At 44.6% G+C, this 18,606-nt stretch overlaps 1 protein-coding gene across 2 annotated transcripts in view; it reads left to right on the forward strand.

Annotated features, from left to right (window-relative positions):
* FOCAD (focadhesin) overlaps positions 1-18,606 on the forward strand; it is a 119,502-nt gene that overhangs the window by 90,062 nt on the left and 10,834 nt on the right. For both annotated transcript variants that reach the window (XM_053371155.1, XM_053371156.1), the window contains exons 27-37: positions 1,867-2,105; positions 3,728-3,817; positions 7,928-8,075; positions 8,196-8,315; positions 9,832-9,954; positions 10,999-11,076; positions 11,795-11,866; positions 12,849-12,951; positions 13,967-14,047; positions 15,728-15,856; positions 17,441-17,556. In XM_053371155.1, coding sequence (XP_053227130.1) covers positions 1,867-2,105; positions 3,728-3,817; positions 7,928-8,075; positions 8,196-8,315; positions 9,832-9,954; positions 10,999-11,076; positions 11,795-11,866; positions 12,849-12,951; positions 13,967-14,047; positions 15,728-15,856; positions 17,441-17,556 — 1,299 coding nt within the window. The remainder of the gene's footprint in view (positions 1-1,866; positions 2,106-3,727; positions 3,818-7,927; positions 8,076-8,195; positions 8,316-9,831; positions 9,955-10,998; positions 11,077-11,794; positions 11,867-12,848; positions 12,952-13,966; positions 14,048-15,727; positions 15,857-17,440; positions 17,557-18,606) is intronic.

The following is an 18,606-nucleotide window of genomic DNA, read 5'->3' on the forward strand; positions in this document are numbered from 1 at the left end:
CTATCAGAAATAGAAGACTTGAATTACAATGGGGGGACGCAAATTAGCAGGGCAACAGTAAAAACGGAAGCCCAGGACTCAAAATGGAGCACGTTCCGCTTTCGAAACAAAGTTCACAAACCAGAACACAGGTTTGCAGCATTCAAGTTCCAAATTGTTCGGGAGATAAGCTGTTTGAAAACCGAGGTTCCCCTGTATATGAATGTTTGTACACGTTATTTGCCTTGCCAAACTTGGGAGAAGTGCAAATCTCAAAGTGTTTCTGTTCATTGGAGGCTATGCAAGTGGCTCATTGCAGGTTTTTGCAAAAGAGCTGTCAGTATAGGCTTCCTGGCCACAGATATAACGTATTTTTTGCTCTATAAGATGCACTTTCCCCCTCCTAAAAAGTAAGAGGAAATGTGTGTGCATCTTATGGAGCGAATGCAGGCTGCACAGCTATCCCTGAAGCCAGGAGAGCGAGAGGGATCGGTGCGTAGTTTCAGTGCTGAAGAGGTGTTGCACAGAGAGGGAAAGCTGCACAGCGCCCCTTGAGTTTGGATTTGATATCCCACTTTATCACTACCCGAAGGAGTCTCAAAGTGGCTAACAATCTCCTTTTCCCTTCATCCCCCACAACAAACACTCTGTGAGGTGAGTGGGACTGAGAGACTTCAAAGAAGTATGACTAGCCCAAGGTCACCCAGCAGCTGCATGTGGAGGAGCGGAGACGCGAACCCAGTTCACCAGATTACGAGTCTACTGCTCTTAACCACTATACCACACTGGCTGCCCTTCAGCAAAGTGGGAGGAGAAACGGAGCCCCTTCCGTTTCTCCTCCTGCTTTGCTGGAGAGGCGCTGCGCAGAGAGGGAGAGAATATTTTTTTTCTTGTTCTCCTCCTCTAAAACGAGGTGCGTCTTATGGTCAGGTGCGTCTTATAGAGCGAAAAATACGGTGGTTGTGGATGCCGGTGGTGCTGTGGTCTAAACCACTGAGCCTCTTGGGCGTGCTGATCAGAAGGTCGGTGGTTCGAATCCCTGTGACGGGGTGAGCTCCTGCTGCTTTTTCCCAGCTCCTGCCAACCTAGCAGTTCAAAAGCACACCAGTGCAAGTAGATAAATAGGTACTGCTGTGGCAGGAAGGTAAACGGCATTTCCATGCACTCTAGCACTCGTCACGATGTCCCATTGCGCCAGAAGCAGTTTAGTCCTGCTGGCCACATGACCCGGAAAGCTGTCTGTGGACAAACCCCTGAAAGCAAAATGAGCGCCACAACCCCATAGTCGCCTTTGACGGGACTTAACAGTCCAGGGGTCCTTTACCTTTTTACCTTTTACCTTGCAGTTGGGCTGCCGCCAGCTGTGCTGTAATGTGGGTTTTCAAATTTCAGTACTCTGCTGCAAGTTTTGGAAAGCAAGTTATGTATTTAAAAACTGTGTTTTATTTGTTGTGAATTGCCTTGAGTTCATGGGAGCTGGTAGAAGGGTTTACAATTTTAAGAATAAATGATTTTCAGCAAGCTTTAATCTCCTTGCCTTTTAGACGATTCTGTGAGGTTTGCAAATATTTCAGTCCCTGCTATCGGTGACTCATTTCATGGGAAATTCCAATAAAGCTGTAATTACGGAATTAATTAACATTCGCAATTATGCATCTATATAAGGAACGGGGTCATACAGTCCCATCTGTTTTTCCAAGTGCAGATTTGAATGTCTTTTCTCTGTAAAAAGTATATTATTTGCTAAAAAACAAAACAGTAGTAAACATAGCCTTGGATAATTCTGTTGCCTGATGAAGTGCAAATACTGTTTTGTTTCTTTTTAAGATTTCCTAATGATGTAAAGGGCAAAGTCAGTAACTTTTGGCGATTTTGTTTTGTCTCCAGAAATCCTACTCTGGTGAAAACACTGCTAGTGTTATTGCCCGTTCCTGTGCAGCGACGGCTTTGTCTCTCTTGGTGCCGGTTTTTATTGCATCCTACAAGGAAAAGGTTGAGGAAGTCCTGAATTTGCTGGTTGCCATGTTACCTGGGAAACCAAATGCAGATGACTCTCAGGCTGTTCAAATCCACATGGGCCTTGCTTTGGGGATGTTTGTCTCGCGATTATGTGAAGAGAAAGTCAGGTATGGATTACCTTGTACAGCAGGTGTGTAAATAACCCCCCACCCCCTTCCCATGTGAGACATTTAAATTATGCAGAGCAACATATTTAGATTTCTGCACTTAACGACTCCCAAGGTGCTCTGCAAGACGATTTCGTTATCTCTTGGCTTCCTTGACCTCCCATCTTCTTCCTCTTTGTGTTTTTTCTCTAAAACACATAGAATTAATTAGTTAATGCTACCTCCCCCCCCCCACTGACCCGCCAAATGTGCTCCGAGTCTCCCCCCAACTCTGCTAGAGAGGGTGTTGGATGCATGTGGTGGGAGCAAACAGGGCAAGTTCTGTTTCCCAAGTGGAAAATTTTTGCTCTGAGGGAAAAATTTATGCTCTGAGGGAATTAGTTAGTTGGATACCACCCCAAACCTTCAGGTGATTTCACCCTAAGATACCTTTCCACCCCCCCACGCCTCACCCCAAAAAAACATTGGTTGCGTTTTAGTGTTTTGTTGGAAGCCGCCAAGAGTGGCTGAGGAAACCCAGCCAGATGAGCAGGGTATAAATAATAAATTATTATTATTATTATTATTATTATTATTATTATTATTATTATTATCATTATTATTATTATTCCAGCGCTTGTCTCAAGCCTCTCTCTTAAAAAGCAGAAGCAAATCAGGGCTCTGCATTTCCAAACTCATCCCAGTATAGAAAACAGAGAAGGCAATGAACCTTTCTCTCCTAACCGTAATGCAGGGCCAAAGTTAAAGAGGCATGAACTAGCCCTGCAAAGTTTAGTCCCTCCAGTGAGGTTGCCATTCCCCTTGGCTGCTTATATCCATCCTGTGACTTGTATCCACATTCAGTGTGTGAATTGGGCTGGGGTATAGAAGGATATCCTAACTGCGGGAGGCAGCGGAAGACAGGAGTGCCTGGCGTGCTCTGGTCCAGGGGGTCATGAAGAGTCGGACACGACTAAGCGACTTAACAACAATAGAAGGATATGTCAATCAATCCTCCACCAGGGCCAGGGCCTTTTCAGTGATGGCTCCGACCTGGTGGAATGCTCTGTCCCAGGAGACTAGGGCCCTTCAGGATTTAACCTCCTTCCGTTGGGCCTGTAAGACAGAGCTATTCCGCCTGGCCTTTAACTTGAATTCAGCCTGAACTTTTATTTCCCTTCTCTTCCCTCCCCTTCCCCTTTTATGAAGATTACCCGCTCTCAGACCCCACAGCTAATTCTCCCCTTGCCTCCTCGCTGGCCCAAGTAGGACCAATTCAGCCAGCTAGCCCTGAGGATTATCTAATGCTTATTAGATGGATTTCCCCTAAATTGATTTCTGAACTTTGAATTTTATTGTTATTCATGTCTTTATACTGTATTTTATGCTGCTTTTACAATTAAGTGTTTAAATTTGTTGTTAGCCTCCCTGAGCCTGGTTTTTGAACCAGGAAGGGCGGGGTATAAATAAAAAATTATTATTTTTATTATTATTACTATTATTATAAACCCTAGTAGCCCTGTGGCTGTCATTGGATGAACGTGCCTTAATAATTGCCACTTACAGAGCGCCCTGAAGGGAAGCAAAAGGAAATGCAACTGAGTGTCATATTAGTATTTTCTTCCTCTTTTGGTTTGGTCCAGTGATGTCTCAGGAAAACAAATGGATCTGCTGTTGATGAAGTCCTTAGATGCCCTAGAGGGCTGCTGCTTTGACACAAGCCTGGAGTACAAGTAAGCGTGTCGTACAGTTGCCTGCATTTTGACTGGATGCGTTGTGCAGTACTATAGGGGTTAGTGTTGGACTCGGACCATGGAGCGCAGGGTTCTGTGGGCACCAAGGCTGGCGTTTGTGTCTTACTCATAGTAAGGGTAAAGGGGCCCCTGACCATTAGGTCCAGTCGTGACCGACTCTGGGGTTGTGGCGCTCATCTCGCTTTATTGGCCGAGGGAGCCGGCGTACAGCTTCCGGGTCATGTGGCCAGCAGGACTAAGCTGCTTCTGGCGAACCAGAGCAGCACACGGAAATGCTGTTTACCTTCCCGCTGGAGCGGTACCTATACTCAGAAACAGATTAAAAATGCACAAATGCAGATTTAATGTGAATATTGGGACTTTTGCACACCCCTATTGTTTTGGTTTGTTTTTTGTTTTAATGTACAGTAATTGCTTTTCTTTGTATACATGTTTCAGTTTCACCCACACGTACATGCATTTTCAGGGTACATGTGCCATGAAACAAGTACGTATATCTGCCCCAAATATTACAAGGTGAGCTCTAATAAGTACCTGTTAAAACTATGGTTTGTGGAGCAACTCTGACTGACAGGCTGGCAAGCAAGTGCAGCCACACACTCTGGAGTTCAGGCACCGGTCCTTGCATTTAAGGGAATTGGATGTATTTATTTGGGCCAATAAAAATGACTCTTCAAATGACGGCTTTCGCTGCCTTTCACAGCAAGGATGCCGTTATTTTCCTACAGCATGTGGGAAATTGCATCCATACAAACCCTGGGCTGCTTCACCCATTACATTTCCCCACACTGAAGTGTAAGGAAAACAAGGTGTTCCCTGTTATATGATTCCCCGCCCCGCCCCCTTTTCATTTCATTTCATTTATTAAACTTTTTAGTCGCTCATCACCCAAGAGTCTCCGAGCGACTTACAGCAAAAAAAGAGAGAAGATATACCATATATAAAACCATAGGGGAAGGGGGGATGATATAATACATTAATATTTCCTATAACATAACATCCATTAAAAAAGCTTTATGACTTCTTCTATGTTGTTATTTACTGTTTGCTGTTTTCAATGTAATATTAGTTTTAAAATAATAACACTTAGCATCTGTAAACACTTTGAACACTCTAAGGAGTTTCACATGCACTGTCTTTCTGCAATTTTACAACCACTTTGTGAGGTAAGCCAGCATTACTGCACTCATACAGAGCATAGCTGTCAACATTTCCCTCCTCTTAAGGGAAATTCCCTTATTCCGAATAGGATTCCTCGCAAGAAAAGGGAAAAGTTGACAGCTATGATGCCATGAGCACATGGATCAGGAAATGTGCTTCAAGCAAGACACCCTTATTTTGGGTTCATGAGTAAGCCTACTGCCAGCTGAGGCAGCCCAAGCCTGGCAGAGGGAAAACAAACCTTTGAAACTGAGTTTGATTTATTCCCCGCTTTTCAACAGTGTTCGTTCCACCAGGCTGCCTTATTTGGTGCAACAGGGACTAGTTGGCACTGCAGCACGAAAGCATTGCATCTTGCTTTTTGGCAGAATACAGTATCCAGCCATTCAAATGCATGCAAATATATGCAGATTCTGTGCTCCCTTGGCCCAGGGTTTAGATTTGTCTTTGTCACTGAGAATCTGCAACCCTCGCTGTCACCCAAGAAAAGCTTGGTTTGGGGTTGGATTGGCACGACTCTGCTCCCGGCCTGGCAAAGTGGAAGGGGCATATGACAAAAGGAAGCCGCGTCGGCCGCGTCACTTTGCGGTGCCCCCTGCTTTAAGTCGGAGTTCCTGCACAGTCCGAGATGAAAGCCTTGCGGCCCTCGCCAAATTAGCTTCCCCTGCCAGCCGAGAGCAGATGGAAGGACTGAGACAATGGTGCGGAGATGAAAGATGAAAGATCTTTGCCATCCTGTTTGAAGTGTGGGAAGAAGGGAAAGAAATAAAAGCCTCTGTTACTATGGACACGGCGTGACATCATCTCCTAGGTGGGGAAATATTGTTAGATTTGGAACTTCTTGCCCCATTTCAAGGTAGATTCCGTGAAACTCTGAAAGGGGAGGACAGCGCCAGTGTTTTGACTTGGCAGTGGGATGTCCAAGTTGCACAACCATCCCACGCTCAGCATTTCATCACTGCCACAAGTGAATTTGCCTAATTCCTTCAGCCCCTGGCCTCCACCTCGTCCTCTGGCAGCAGATTCCATAACATAATTACGCGTTGTGTAATCTTACAGAAGCTTTTACAGTGGTGCCTTGGGTTACATACGCTTCAGGTTACATATGCTTCAGGTTACAGACTCTGCTAACCCGGAAATAGTACCTCAGGTTAAGAACTTTGCTTCAGGATGAGAACAGAAATCGTGCTCCGGCGGTGCGGCAGCAGCAGGAGGCCCCATTAGCTAAAGTGGTGCTTCAGGTTAAGAACAGTTTCAGGTTAAGAACGGACCTCCGGAACGAATTAAGTACTTAACCTGAGGTACCACTGTAATTTTGTCCGACCTGAATCTACAGCATTAAGAGAGAAACACCCCCTTTCTCCACACTATAATATGTTGGCATAATCTTCTGCCTTTTCCCCTTTGTGGCCTGTCTTTCTAAACTAAAAGGCCCGTTGAATTTATCCTCATCCGGAAGGTCCCTTGATCCTGTCACTTGCCCTTTTCAGCACCTACAAGATCCTTTTTAAGAGGAGACATCCAAAACTTTAAGCATCATTCTAAATTTGAGAGCCAAAGGGACCAAACCATCTCAGTCATCCAAGCTTTGCCCTCTTCCAGAGCACTCTTATTTCAATCCCACCTTATCCCATCCTAGTTTCTCTCCCCCCCAACCCCCCCCCCCGCATGTCATTCCTACTGAGCATGCTCAGTCCTTATGGGGACGTTTCAGGGGTTCCCCCTTAGAGGTTTTTCTTCCCAACAGCTCACATTTTTCAGTTCTTCAAACATCCTTGGCCAATGAATTGATGTTTTTTAATCTGCCAATTAGCTCCAGAACCCCCGAGGAATTTTCTGATTGTCTAAAAGACACGTCTCCCTGGTTTTCAGACGTATCTTGCATGGGGCCTGTTGACAATGGGCAAAAGAGCTATCCAAGATGCATTGCTGCCATCTAGTGGGACGACAACTTTCAATGTGCAATTGTAATTTTGTGCTCTTGCGCGATGAAATAGTTATGCCAGTGGGCATTTTGTCTAAAAGCCCGTTCATTCACAAATGCCTCCGTAGTACATTTGCTGTGAATATGTGGGATATGTCATGTATAAGACGTCCCCTGTTGTTGAGCTTTTTTGGGGGAGGGATTACCCAGGGTTGTTGAGCTTTTTTTAGGGGGGGGTTGCCAAAAATCGCTCACCCACACACGTCGCAAAATCTGCCTCCCATCTGACCCATCGCCGGCAGAAGCTGCCAATCTCCCGCCCAACTGCCAGAGCGCCAGCCAATCAACACCACCCAATCAATGCCACAACCAATAGCACACGCAATAGCCGCTGACAACCGTGGGAGCAACCAATCAAACGTCCACCCTAGGCACTAACCATATATAAGACGACCCCCACTTTTTAGCATGATTTAGTAACTCTAAACTCTGTGTGTTTGTACATTAAAAAAACCCAAAACCCCCACACACAGAGCATGTAAACTTGCCCTTAAAAGTTCTGTGCATCTTTTCACATTAACTCATCTGAAAGTGTCCATAATATCAATTTCTCATGTACTGTTTGTAGTCAGAAATGTTTTGAGAGCCAGTGTGGTGCCAGTGGTTAAGCGCGGTAGACTCGTAATCTGGTGAACCGGGTTCGCGCCTCCGCTCTTCCACATGCAGCTGCTGGGTGACCTTGGGCCAGTCACACTTCTCTGAAGTCTCTCAGCCCCACTCACCTCACAGAGTGTTTGTTGTGGGGGAGGAAGGGAAAGGAGAATGTTAGCCGCTTTGAGACTCCTTCGGGTAGTGATAAAGCGGGATATCAAGTCCAAACTCCTCTTCTTCCTTCTTTTGTGGCTGCATTCCTGAGTTGTGAAAAACCATTCCCCTGTTGTGTATATAACTAACGTATGGTTCCCAATACCTTTTAGACCTACTAAATTCTCCTCTGTTTTAAGCACCGGATGCATCTTGGGTGTCGGCCTCGTTCTGTCTCTGATGTGTCGCAGCAACCCATCGGAAGGCCAGGCTGACATCTCTGCCTCCCTGCACAAGCTGAGCAAATACTTGGATGATGCAGAAGACCAAAGCAGAACATTTCAGGAGGTAACACTCTCCAGTTTCCAACGTCTCCCAACCTCCCACCCCAAGTCACATGCAGTTCAATTGTTCATTGAACTCACCGACTCTTTTCTAAAATTCTGTGTTACTCTTCCTGTTATCCAGATTCTTGCCTATGCGGTTGCCTGTGTCTGCATTTCTGCCTTTAGTGTTAAGATCATCGAGGCCACGGAGGCGGAGGAGATCATGAGCAAGCTGCAGAAATTAGCAGAAACTAATCAGCAGGTTGTATCAAGACCATGCTATCCATTTTACCAGGCATCGGTAAACTCAGTCCTCCAGATGTTTTGAGACTACACTTCCCATCATCCCTGACTACTGGTCCTGTTAGCTAAGGATGATGGGAGTTGTAGCCCCAAAACATCAGGAGGGCCAAGTTTGCCTATGCCTGCATTTTACATTTGTTCACAAATAAATGTTTATGCAACATATAGCGTTGGAATCACTGTAGAGTTGGAAGAGGCCATGAGGATCATCTAGTCCAGCCTTTCTCAACCTGTGGGTCCCCAGATGTTGTGGGACTACAACTCCCATCATCCCTAGCTAGCAAGGCCAAAGCTCAGGGATGATGGGAGTTGTAGTCCAACAATATCTGGGGACCCACAGGTTGAGAACCGCTGATTCTAGTCCAACTCCCTGCAGTGCAGGAATATTTTGCTCAAACCCACCACCCTTAGGGTCTCATGCTCCACCAACAGCTATCAAACCAAAGGCCCGTCTCAAAAGCCTACAGCACCTGGTATTCCCAGGCGGACTCCCATCCAAGTACTAACCAGGTCTGACCCTGCTTAGCTTCTGAGACTAGACGAGATTGGGTGTGTTCAGTGTGGTATGTTTTATCACATACAATCTACACTCATAGGTATGCGGGTGGCGCTGTGGGTTAAACCACAGAGCCTAGGACTTGCCAATCGGAAGGTCGGTGGTTTGAATCTCCGCAACAGAGTGAGCTCTCGTTGTTCGGTCCCTGCTCCTGCCAACCTAGCAGTTCGAAAGCACGTCAAAGTGCAAGTAGATAAATAGGTACCGCTCCGGCAGGAAGGTAAACGGCATTTCCGTGTGCTGCTCTGGTTCACCCGAAGTGGCTTAGTCATGCTGGCCACATGACTTGGAAGCTGTACGCCGGCTCCCTCGGCCAATAAAGCGAGATGAGCGCCGCAACCCCAGAGTCGGCCACGACTGGACCTAATGGTTAGGGGTCCCTTTACCTTATCTACAGTCGTACCTTGGAAGTCAAACGGAATCCATTCGGAAGTCCCTTTGACTTCCATAATGTTCGAAAACCAAATCACAGGTTCTGATTGGCTGCAGGAAGCTCCTGCAGCCAAATAGAAGCCCTGTCGGACATTTGGCTTCCAAAAATAGTTCACAAATCGGAACACTCACTTCTGGGCTTGGGAGCCAAAATGTTTGAGAACTAAGCTGTTCGAAAACCAAGGTACTGCTGTAATACCTTTCTTACATTTTATATTGATGCTGCAATGAGCACGCAGGTAGAAGAATAGGGTAAAACAGTCAGTCTCTGTCAAGTAAACATAATAATTATTAAAGCTTGCCACAGACCTACTGTTCAGCTCTGTGCTTTTTGCAGCTTTTGGTTCTATCCTGATGTTAAAACAAGAACATGCAGCACTATACTTGAAAAGTAGGGTGTGTTTTTTTCTTTTCTTAACACAATTCATACAATTGCAGCTGGCCTTTCTAAACCCCTGCCTGGCCTACGTTTCTGGTTCTGTTTCAGACGCCTGGGTTTGCCTTAGCATTGGGGAACATTGTTCATGGATTGTCTGCAAGCGGACATGGCAAAGCGGAAGACCTCGGCAACAGGCTGTTTCCTGCATGGATGAAAATTGTCCTTGCAGAGGTACGGGATTGTGTTTTGTCACTGTTGACAGTTTCAGGCAACAATCACCTGAGAATAGGGTGAACCATTTTCATAGGTGACCAAGCTTTAGAAGTAAATATTTTGGAAAATAGCTTTATTTGCTGCTTTAAACCATACCCCCAGCAAATTATAATAATAGTAGTAGTAGTAGTAGTAGTAGTAGTAGTAGTAGTAGTAGTAGTATAACTAATGGCCATAAAATATTTTAACATTTCTGGTCAGCTGAGATTGCTTTTGCTTTCAGTTCAGTGGTTTTCAGACATATTGGCTTTAAGAACACTCCACATAGCCCTTGTCTGCCAAAGATTCCTGCATTCAGCACTCAGTTCATACATCCAACATAGTAATAATAAATAAAATATAATAATAATAATAATAATAATAATAATAATAATAATAATAATAATAATTTATTTATACCCCACCCATCTTGCTGGGTTTCCCAGCATGGCATATGCTGCCTTCCTGTCCTTTATGAATTGAAAGAACATCTTAGAACAGACCTGTCATTGTAATGTGACTATAAAATCAATAAAAATCATTTATAAAAAAAATAAAAAATAGCCCAAAGGTGGAAACAACAGGAGTTACCAACAAAAGAAGAGTGGTAGATGAAAATGATGGACTTTGCAGAACTGGCAAAACTGACGGGAAGAATTTGGAACCTGCGAGACCAAATTTCTAATATTTCTGTTCTTTCATGTTGTATTGAGGAGTCCTTCAGTGTCTGAATAGACTCCTTAGATAGAAACACGATGCTGTTCAGTTCTTGTCAACTACAATTCCCATCGTCCTCAGACAGAATGGCCAGTGCCCATGGGTGATATGAGTTGTAGTCCAAAACGCCTGGAAGGCACCACATTGATTATTCCTGCGATAGATTTACTATAATTAAAAAGTTACCATTGTACTGACACATGTTCCCGATCCCTGCTATGCACGAACTAACTTACCAACGTTCCACAAATGCCTGGAAAATAAATACATTCTGCAAGATACATTTGTGTTTTGTTTCAATTTCAGGGAGGTCCTACAATGCAAAGGCTTGCAGCGATCCATGGGCTGGTTTCTCTGGTGGGTTCTGAAGGAGCCATGATACAGGTAAAATACTCGATTCATGCCTGAAATATGTCTATTTTTAAAGTGTATTGGAGGCCACTTTGTAAGCCGGTTATTTTGCTTCAGAAAAATTTCCGCAATCACATTACGCTGCCAACATGCCTGCCCAGCCAATGGAAACCTGAATATGTTAGCACCATTTCCTCACAGCCCTTTGAAACAGATGAAAAATTCTCCCTGTTCTAATGTTGTTGTTTTGTAAAATGGCAGCTGGGCATTGGGTTGACACGGGCGGAGTTGTGGTCTAAACCTCTGAGCCTCTTGGGCTTGCCCATCGGAAGGTTGGCACTTCAAATTACCTGATCTGTTGCTGGCAACCTTGTGGCACCCTCATCAGTGGCAGCTTCCACAAACTCCCATCAGGGATGGAGAGCAGTTTTTACCTTTCTGGCAAGGTTGTCTTCAAGTCTTGCATTTCCTCCATGAAGTATAAATGAGTAGAAATCCGGTGGTCCCTGCCATTGGGAATCAAACCTATTAATATGGGAATTATAGTATCCTGGGATCAATTTTCTGGGTCATGCTTATCAACTTTGTGGCCTCCAGTGTGTGTATGTGTACCTGCCCATCAATCTCTGTCTTCCTGTCCTGCCTTTCCCCACCCTATAGCTCCTTAAGCAATTATTTCATTGTTAGGCTTTACCTTCGGTTGCTTATAGAGGGTTTCTTGCCTGCCATCCATTTCCTTTTTCTTTGACAGCTGAAATCTGAGTCCATCCAGTCTTCTCAGTTTCAGAGCAAACTTAATGAGGTCATCAGAATCCTGAGTCAGGTGAGAGCCTTCCGTTGGCCTTTTCGCATTGATACGCAAGCCAAGATGGCTGAACAGGTGTGCTTGGTCTTAGAGGATGACATTGGTATAGTGGGCATAACTGAGACCTGGTGGAATAGCAATAACCAGTGGGACACTGCGGTGACATGCAGTCAGTGGACGAGAGGCACTAGGCCCGTTGTCATGGTCCGGTCTACGGGCGATCGAAGTCGCGGCTGAGGACGTCGGGACCAAGGGCAAGATGGTGGGGTGGGAGCAGGAACGAGAGTGCAGAAGCCAGGGGTCCGAGGGTCAGGAAGCAGAGAGTCACAAAGTCAAGGGTCTGAGGGTCAAGAAGCAAGGAGTCATGAGGTCAAGGGTCTGAGTGTCGGGAAGCAAGGAGTCATGAAGTCAGGGGTCCGAGGATCAAGGAGCAAGGAGTCATGAAATCAAGGCTCTGAGGGTCGATAAGCAAGGAGTCAAGAAGCCGAGGTCTGAGGATCAGGAAGCAAGAAACGTGTTGCTGTGGCAAAAGGCCGAAGGGAAATGCTGCCCTTCTATCCCTTCCCGGCTCTTGCCACCAGGTGCTGTGAGTTACCAATCAGCCTCACCTGTGCGGCCGCACCTTGTCTCTCCAGAACAAACTTAGGAAGGCCCCAGTCCTGCGAAGCCCTACTGGTCACAGGGCCTGGCTTCTGCATGCACTCCTGACACCCGTCCCCAAACATTCCCCAGAATGATTCCGACTAAACATTCAGAAAAACTTTCTGCCAGCAAGAGCTGTTTGGCAGTGGAACAGACTCCCATGAGAGGTGATGGACTCTCCTTCCTTGGAGGTTTTGAAGCAGAGGTTGGATAGCCATCTGTCATGGATGCTTTAGCTGAGATTCCTGCATTGCAGGGGGTTGGATGAGATGTAATCTTACTGACACGTTGCTCAGTAATGCCTGCTCATGCAATGGAAATTGAACTGTCGGCTCATATGTGATGGTTGCACCTGCAGATAATCAGCTTTTCTGGGGTGATCGGCCTTCAGACAAACGCAGCATGGCTGTTGGGACATTTGCATCTCTCCACTGTGTCTGCGACCCACAGTCGAACATCTGGTAAGCATTCTTGCAGGGAATTCTATTATGGGTGATAAAGATGTTGAAGATGTCGTTGCAAAGTCCACCAGACTGCATTGATTGCATCCAAATATGAATCCAAGATTGATTTGACCGTTTGCCTCCATTCAAAAGAACAAATATTTTTGCTAAATTTGCTCTTTCAAGTGGGGGGTCCATTGGCAAATGAAAATCTTGGGTCGTATTCTGAGGCAACAAAGTTGACCTGAGTTGTTTCAGCACATTTTCAAATAACATGCTACCACCTCCTTTTTCAATCCACTTCTGAAACTTCGTCGTGGTGCTAAGGTGAATTGTAATTTCTGGACATCTTGAAGGCATCCGTTGTTGAGGTCCATCTAAAATCGAATCTAAAACTGGCATGAATTGTCCTCATTTGATGGTAGCAACAGAGTCTCGCTACAGTGATCTGCAACCATATGGCGTGTTCTCCACCAGCCCTATTCATAATGTTTAGCAGGAGTTCTCAAGTGAATTGAAGCAGCTATCATATAGTTGTTTTCCCGCGTCAATCAGGAGACTAGACATGGAAGAATTCAGGACAGGATAGTTTTGACTCACATGGCTTAATGTTAGGACTGTAGCATGCAAAACTCACCACGTGAATTCCAAACTTCGGGGCAACCACCATTGGCTTTTCTGTGCGTATACAAAAAAGTGTGGTGGTTCTAGTCTACTTTTGAAATGTCACTCATAAAAGGTGGTGATGGGGGCGGATGGAAAATAGAATTTCACCCATCCTTTAGAAGCTGCCCAAGAAAGAGAAATGTCTGTTGCTCAGTGGTAGGACAAGAATTTTACATGCGAAAGACCCAGCATCTCATGGTTGGTCTGGGCATGTTCTGTCTGAAATCTTGAGCCACTGAAGTCAGTTTGTACACACTGAGCTAGGTGAATCCATGGTTTGACTGGTACACAAGGCAAATTCCTATCAACTTCTGAATGTACAACATGGCACAAGCTTGACATGATGGGCCCAATTTTGTTTTCACAGTTCCGCCAGACTTTAGCTACCTGCCTGAGAAAAGTTTCCTGAGGGCAGCCATCGACTTTGTTATCGAAAGTGGGAAGAAAGGTAAAAAGCAAATGCCAATATTGGGAATACCATGTTTTTTTCTGTGTATAAGACAGCCCCTATTTTTGAGAACCCCAAATTAAGAAATCAGTATTTATGGAACCGTTGGGTTTTTTAGAGGGGAGTTAGCCAAGGTTGTTGAGTTGTTTAGCTCAAGGTGTGTGCTCGTTTTTTACTGGCGCACTTTGAGAATGTCTAAGCTGACACACATTTGTGAGGAAAACTCTCACCATACTTAACACCCCCCTTTTGCTTTCTTTTTGGCTGGCTGCTATAAAAGATAATGTTTTCTTTGGATTGCTTACAGAAACAGATCAAAGCCTTTTAAAAATTTGTTTGATATTCTTTTTTCTTTTTTTACTATATGTTAGAATAATCCCTCTAGTACGCCAAACTTCTGCATTGCTTTTAAAATGTCCTTGTTTATTTTGAGGGTTGAGATGGGTTGCATTCATTCAATGCACCGATTATAATTCTTCTTTTCATTTCTTAATTCTAATAAAGGGTGTGCTTCCTTTTAGTTTTGGGGGCACAAAATGGTTCAGTTTAAAAAAACAACCCAGTAAAATTTAGTCAAAATTCCATGAAAAGGCTTCCACTGCTAGTATTTGTTCTTCTGGGGACTTTAGTTGAGACATTTTAGGAAAACATTCTTTAAGAAACAGATAAAAGGTCCTGGAAACTTAAAGAAGATTCCAGAATTTTCTTTAGTGTGTAGGAGTGGCACTCTAGGTTTGATTGATGTCAGCTGGAGATGCAAATAGAGGGAGTGCGCTGGTCCCGTGGGTTTCCATGAGGCAAGGTCCGAGTCCAGTCCAGGGTCAAGGTAGCAGTATTGAGGCCGTCCGTCAAATCTGAAGCTGGGTCCAAGGCAGGGAGTCTGGTGAGGTTAGGAGCTCCGGCAGGGCAGGGTGCAGGCAGGAACTGGCTACCAACAACGTTGCTTCCGCAACTTGGGACTGGGGCTGGCTGGCTTTTATCTGCCCTGAGGCATATGGCGGCCCCGATCCTCTGGTGACTCGCCTCTCCTGGCCTGGAGGCGAGCACTCCTCCTGCGGGAACTTAGTTCCCTCCGCCTCTCTGCCCTGAGCCTCTGCAGCTCAGGAGAGACTGGAGGGTTACCGGACCCAGAGGCAACCTCCTCTTCCCCTGACGGGGCTGAGAGTGGAGCACCTGCAGGCAATGGGTCCTCCATCACCTCAGGAGCCAGAGCAGACTCAGCTGATACCTGCACCTGAGGATCCAGCACAGGTGAGGACCCTTCAGGCTCAAGCTCAGCTGGTTCTGGAGGCGGGGACTCCTGTGCAGGCTGGGATTCCTCAGGTTCAGCCTCCGAGTCCGAATCCTAGGCCATCACAGGGAGGAAGTTGCAGGCTGCAATTTCCGCACAGGGAAAGCGCGCGCGCACACACACACACACACACACACACACACACACTGAGATTATACCGTGCTGGAGAGATAAAGAATGAATGTAAATAGCTTGTATATAATAGTAGCAGAAATCCTTGTGTAACCAGTCAAGCAATAAAAAAGCTCTTGACTGTGAATTTGAGTATGACTCCTGTTCTTGTCCTCTACCTCTGGGGAAAACTCTGCTACAAACAGTCAGAAGTGTTTTTACCGAGGTGCCACCACACTAGCAGAAAATCCATGTTGTGGTTTGGTATTCTGTTTCAGGCCCTGAACAAATTCAGCCTCACTTGGTCAAAGCAGCTATGGCTCCCATAGCATTGAATGGAGCAAGCTACCTGTACCCACCTGTGAACTGGGCATCGATTCTTTCCCCTCTCCTGAGACTAAATTTTGGTAAGTTGTTTAAAAAGCAATTTTAATAATAATAATAATAATAATTTTTAAAAAGTGCACCGGACTCTGTCAGTGTTTCCTTTTGTGAATAAGATCTATTTGTAAAACTACATTTTATGTGGTATGGTTATGAAGCACTTAATTTGTTGCAAAGGCTTTGTGTCTAACGACTGCATTTGTGAGATGTCTCCAGTATGCAGCACAGAGTGCTCCAGTAATTATGTTTTGCTTCCATTGCAGTGTTAAGCACTTACATTTTGTGGTTTCAACTTAAATTGAATTTTATTGTTGTGTTACAGAACAGCAAGCGTCCTTGAGGATAGGTCTTTAAAAAAACAAAAAACCCTGCAATAGAAATACATAAAAGCAGCAGAGTTCTGCTCTGTTCAGCAGTTTCAAGCTGTTTTAGCTTTTAGCCGGGTCAGCCCCACAACAAGAGAGGTGATCTTCTACTGCAGACAGTTTCATTTATTTCCTGATTTGAGGAGGGTTTCAACCAAGGGGTGGTGGTAAATCACCCCAGCAGAGACTTTATTGCTGCTTCAGGTGCAAACCAACATCCAAATCTTCTATCTTGTTAGTTTATAAATTTTAGCCAGTTTTAAAGGGGTTAAATACCACCTGTAGAACATCTTCATGATATTTTCTTTGATAGTAATGCATGCGGTGAAATTAATATCTGATTTCCAAAGTTTTCCCCAATGATCTAATGAAATCTGTGTTGGAGATGTAAGGTATCAGAGGGATCCCTATATCGTGTCTGGTGGGGATGTGATGAAATTAAAAAATTTGGGGGAAATATACATGAGGAATTGAAAAAAAAATGTTTAAAACAACAATTGATAAGAACCTGGAAACATTCCTTTTAGGAATTATAACAAATGACATCCCCAAAGACATGAAGAGAATCTTTTTATATGCAACAGCCGCCACAAGGTTATTGACTGCAAAAAAATTGGAAATCAGAAGAAGTACCAACATTGAAAGTCTGGCAACATAATTTTTTTGAAATGATTGAATTAGCAAAAATGACGGCAACAATTAGAATGCAATCTAATCAAAATCTCAAACAGGAATGGAAATGTGTGAAAGAATACATGACCAAAAGATGCTCCAACAAGAAAGTATTGATATGTATAGACTGATTTCGCTAAGTTAAGTTAAGCAGATATATAAGATTGAATGTTTAATTATTAAGATACAAAAATACAATCTCAATAATAAAGTTACAAAATAATAACAAGGAAGTCACGCACAGGTGGAAGGAAGACACAGGGCAAGAAATAAGAAATTGATAAATGTTGGTACATAATTAAATGTGAAAATGCGAATTCACAAATATAACGTATATATATTATTATGTAAAGATTTCATATATGTATTGCAACATTAATAATAAATAAATAGTTTTTTTTAAAAAAAATCTTCTATGTTTTCCCAATTCAAAGTGTATAGGAATGCCATGGAAACTGTGTGATGTCCGTTGTGGTGAATGGTGGTTTTCAGTTTTGGTTCGGACTGTGTACTATTCTGATTTTTTTCCTTCCCTCTTACGTCAACCTTTGCTCTCCTTGTGTCTTTTAGGAGAAGAGATACAGCAGCTGTGCCTTGAAGTAGCTGTGACCCAGGCCCAGTCGTCGCAGAACGCTGCCATGCTTTTGGGCATGTGGGTAGCCCCGCCTCTCGTCTGCAGTCTAAGCGTACGTGTCATCACTCTGCGGGCCTCCACGCCCAATGGCTGCCCTCCTCTCTCTTTGCTAGGCTCATAATTGGCACTTATAAGTTTCTGTAAAAAGGGATGTCTAATGTCCCACGCAAGGGACAGGGATTCATCATGGTCAAGCCATACCCATTTGCCAGCACCGGATTGTTGAATGGTCTCTTTGAATTTGAAGGTCCCTTATTGCTTCACAAGATGTGTATTTCTTTAAAGGCCAGAGCAAATAATGTGACCTAGTTTTACAGCTGTGAAGCCGTATAGCAGGTGCTGTTAAGTTGTGGTAATTAAGCTGTTGGGTATGGTATATAAAGAGCAGCATGTTGCTCTCTCAGTACCCTGGTGGATGGGTCATACTTATTGATATATTGTAATTTAGTGTAATGCTTTTGAATTATGGTGCTGGAGGAGACTCTTGAGAGTCCCATGGACTGCAAGAAGATCAAACGTATCCATTCTTAAGGAAATCAGCCCTGAGTGCTCACTAGAAGGACAGATTGTGAAGCTGAGGCTCCAATACTTTGGCCACCTCATGAGAAGAGAAGACTCCATGGAAAAGACCCTGATGTTGGGAAAGATGGAGGGCACAAGAAGAAGGGGACGACAGAGGACGAGATGGTTGGATAGTGTTCTTGAAGCTACCAGCATGAGTCTGACCAAACTGCGGGAGGCAGTAGAAGACAGGAGTGCCTGGCGTGCTCTGGTCCATGGGGTCACGAAGAGTCATAGAATCAATCATAGAATCATAGAGTTGGAAGAGACCTCAAGGGCCATCGAGTCCAACCCCCTGCCAAGCAGGAAAAAGTTGGACACGACTAAACGACTATACAACAACAACAACCTAGAAAAGTTATTTTGCGTTTCTTGAATGTGTGGTCTCCCCAGCATGCTTTCTGCAGCGCAGCTAATCTGTAAATAGCCAACACAGATGTCAAAGATGTCAGGTGCCAGCAGAGGAAAAGGCAGGTGGATGGGATCGAAAAAGGCTTCTGAGGAACCAATAATCAGCTGATCATAGGGTGTCCAATGTACA

The sequence above is a fragment of the Podarcis raffonei genome, chromosome 17, assembly GCF_027172205.1.
Source record: "Podarcis raffonei isolate rPodRaf1 chromosome 17, rPodRaf1.pri, whole genome shotgun sequence".
Taxonomy (NCBI): domain Eukaryota; kingdom Metazoa; phylum Chordata; class Lepidosauria; order Squamata; family Lacertidae; genus Podarcis; species Podarcis raffonei.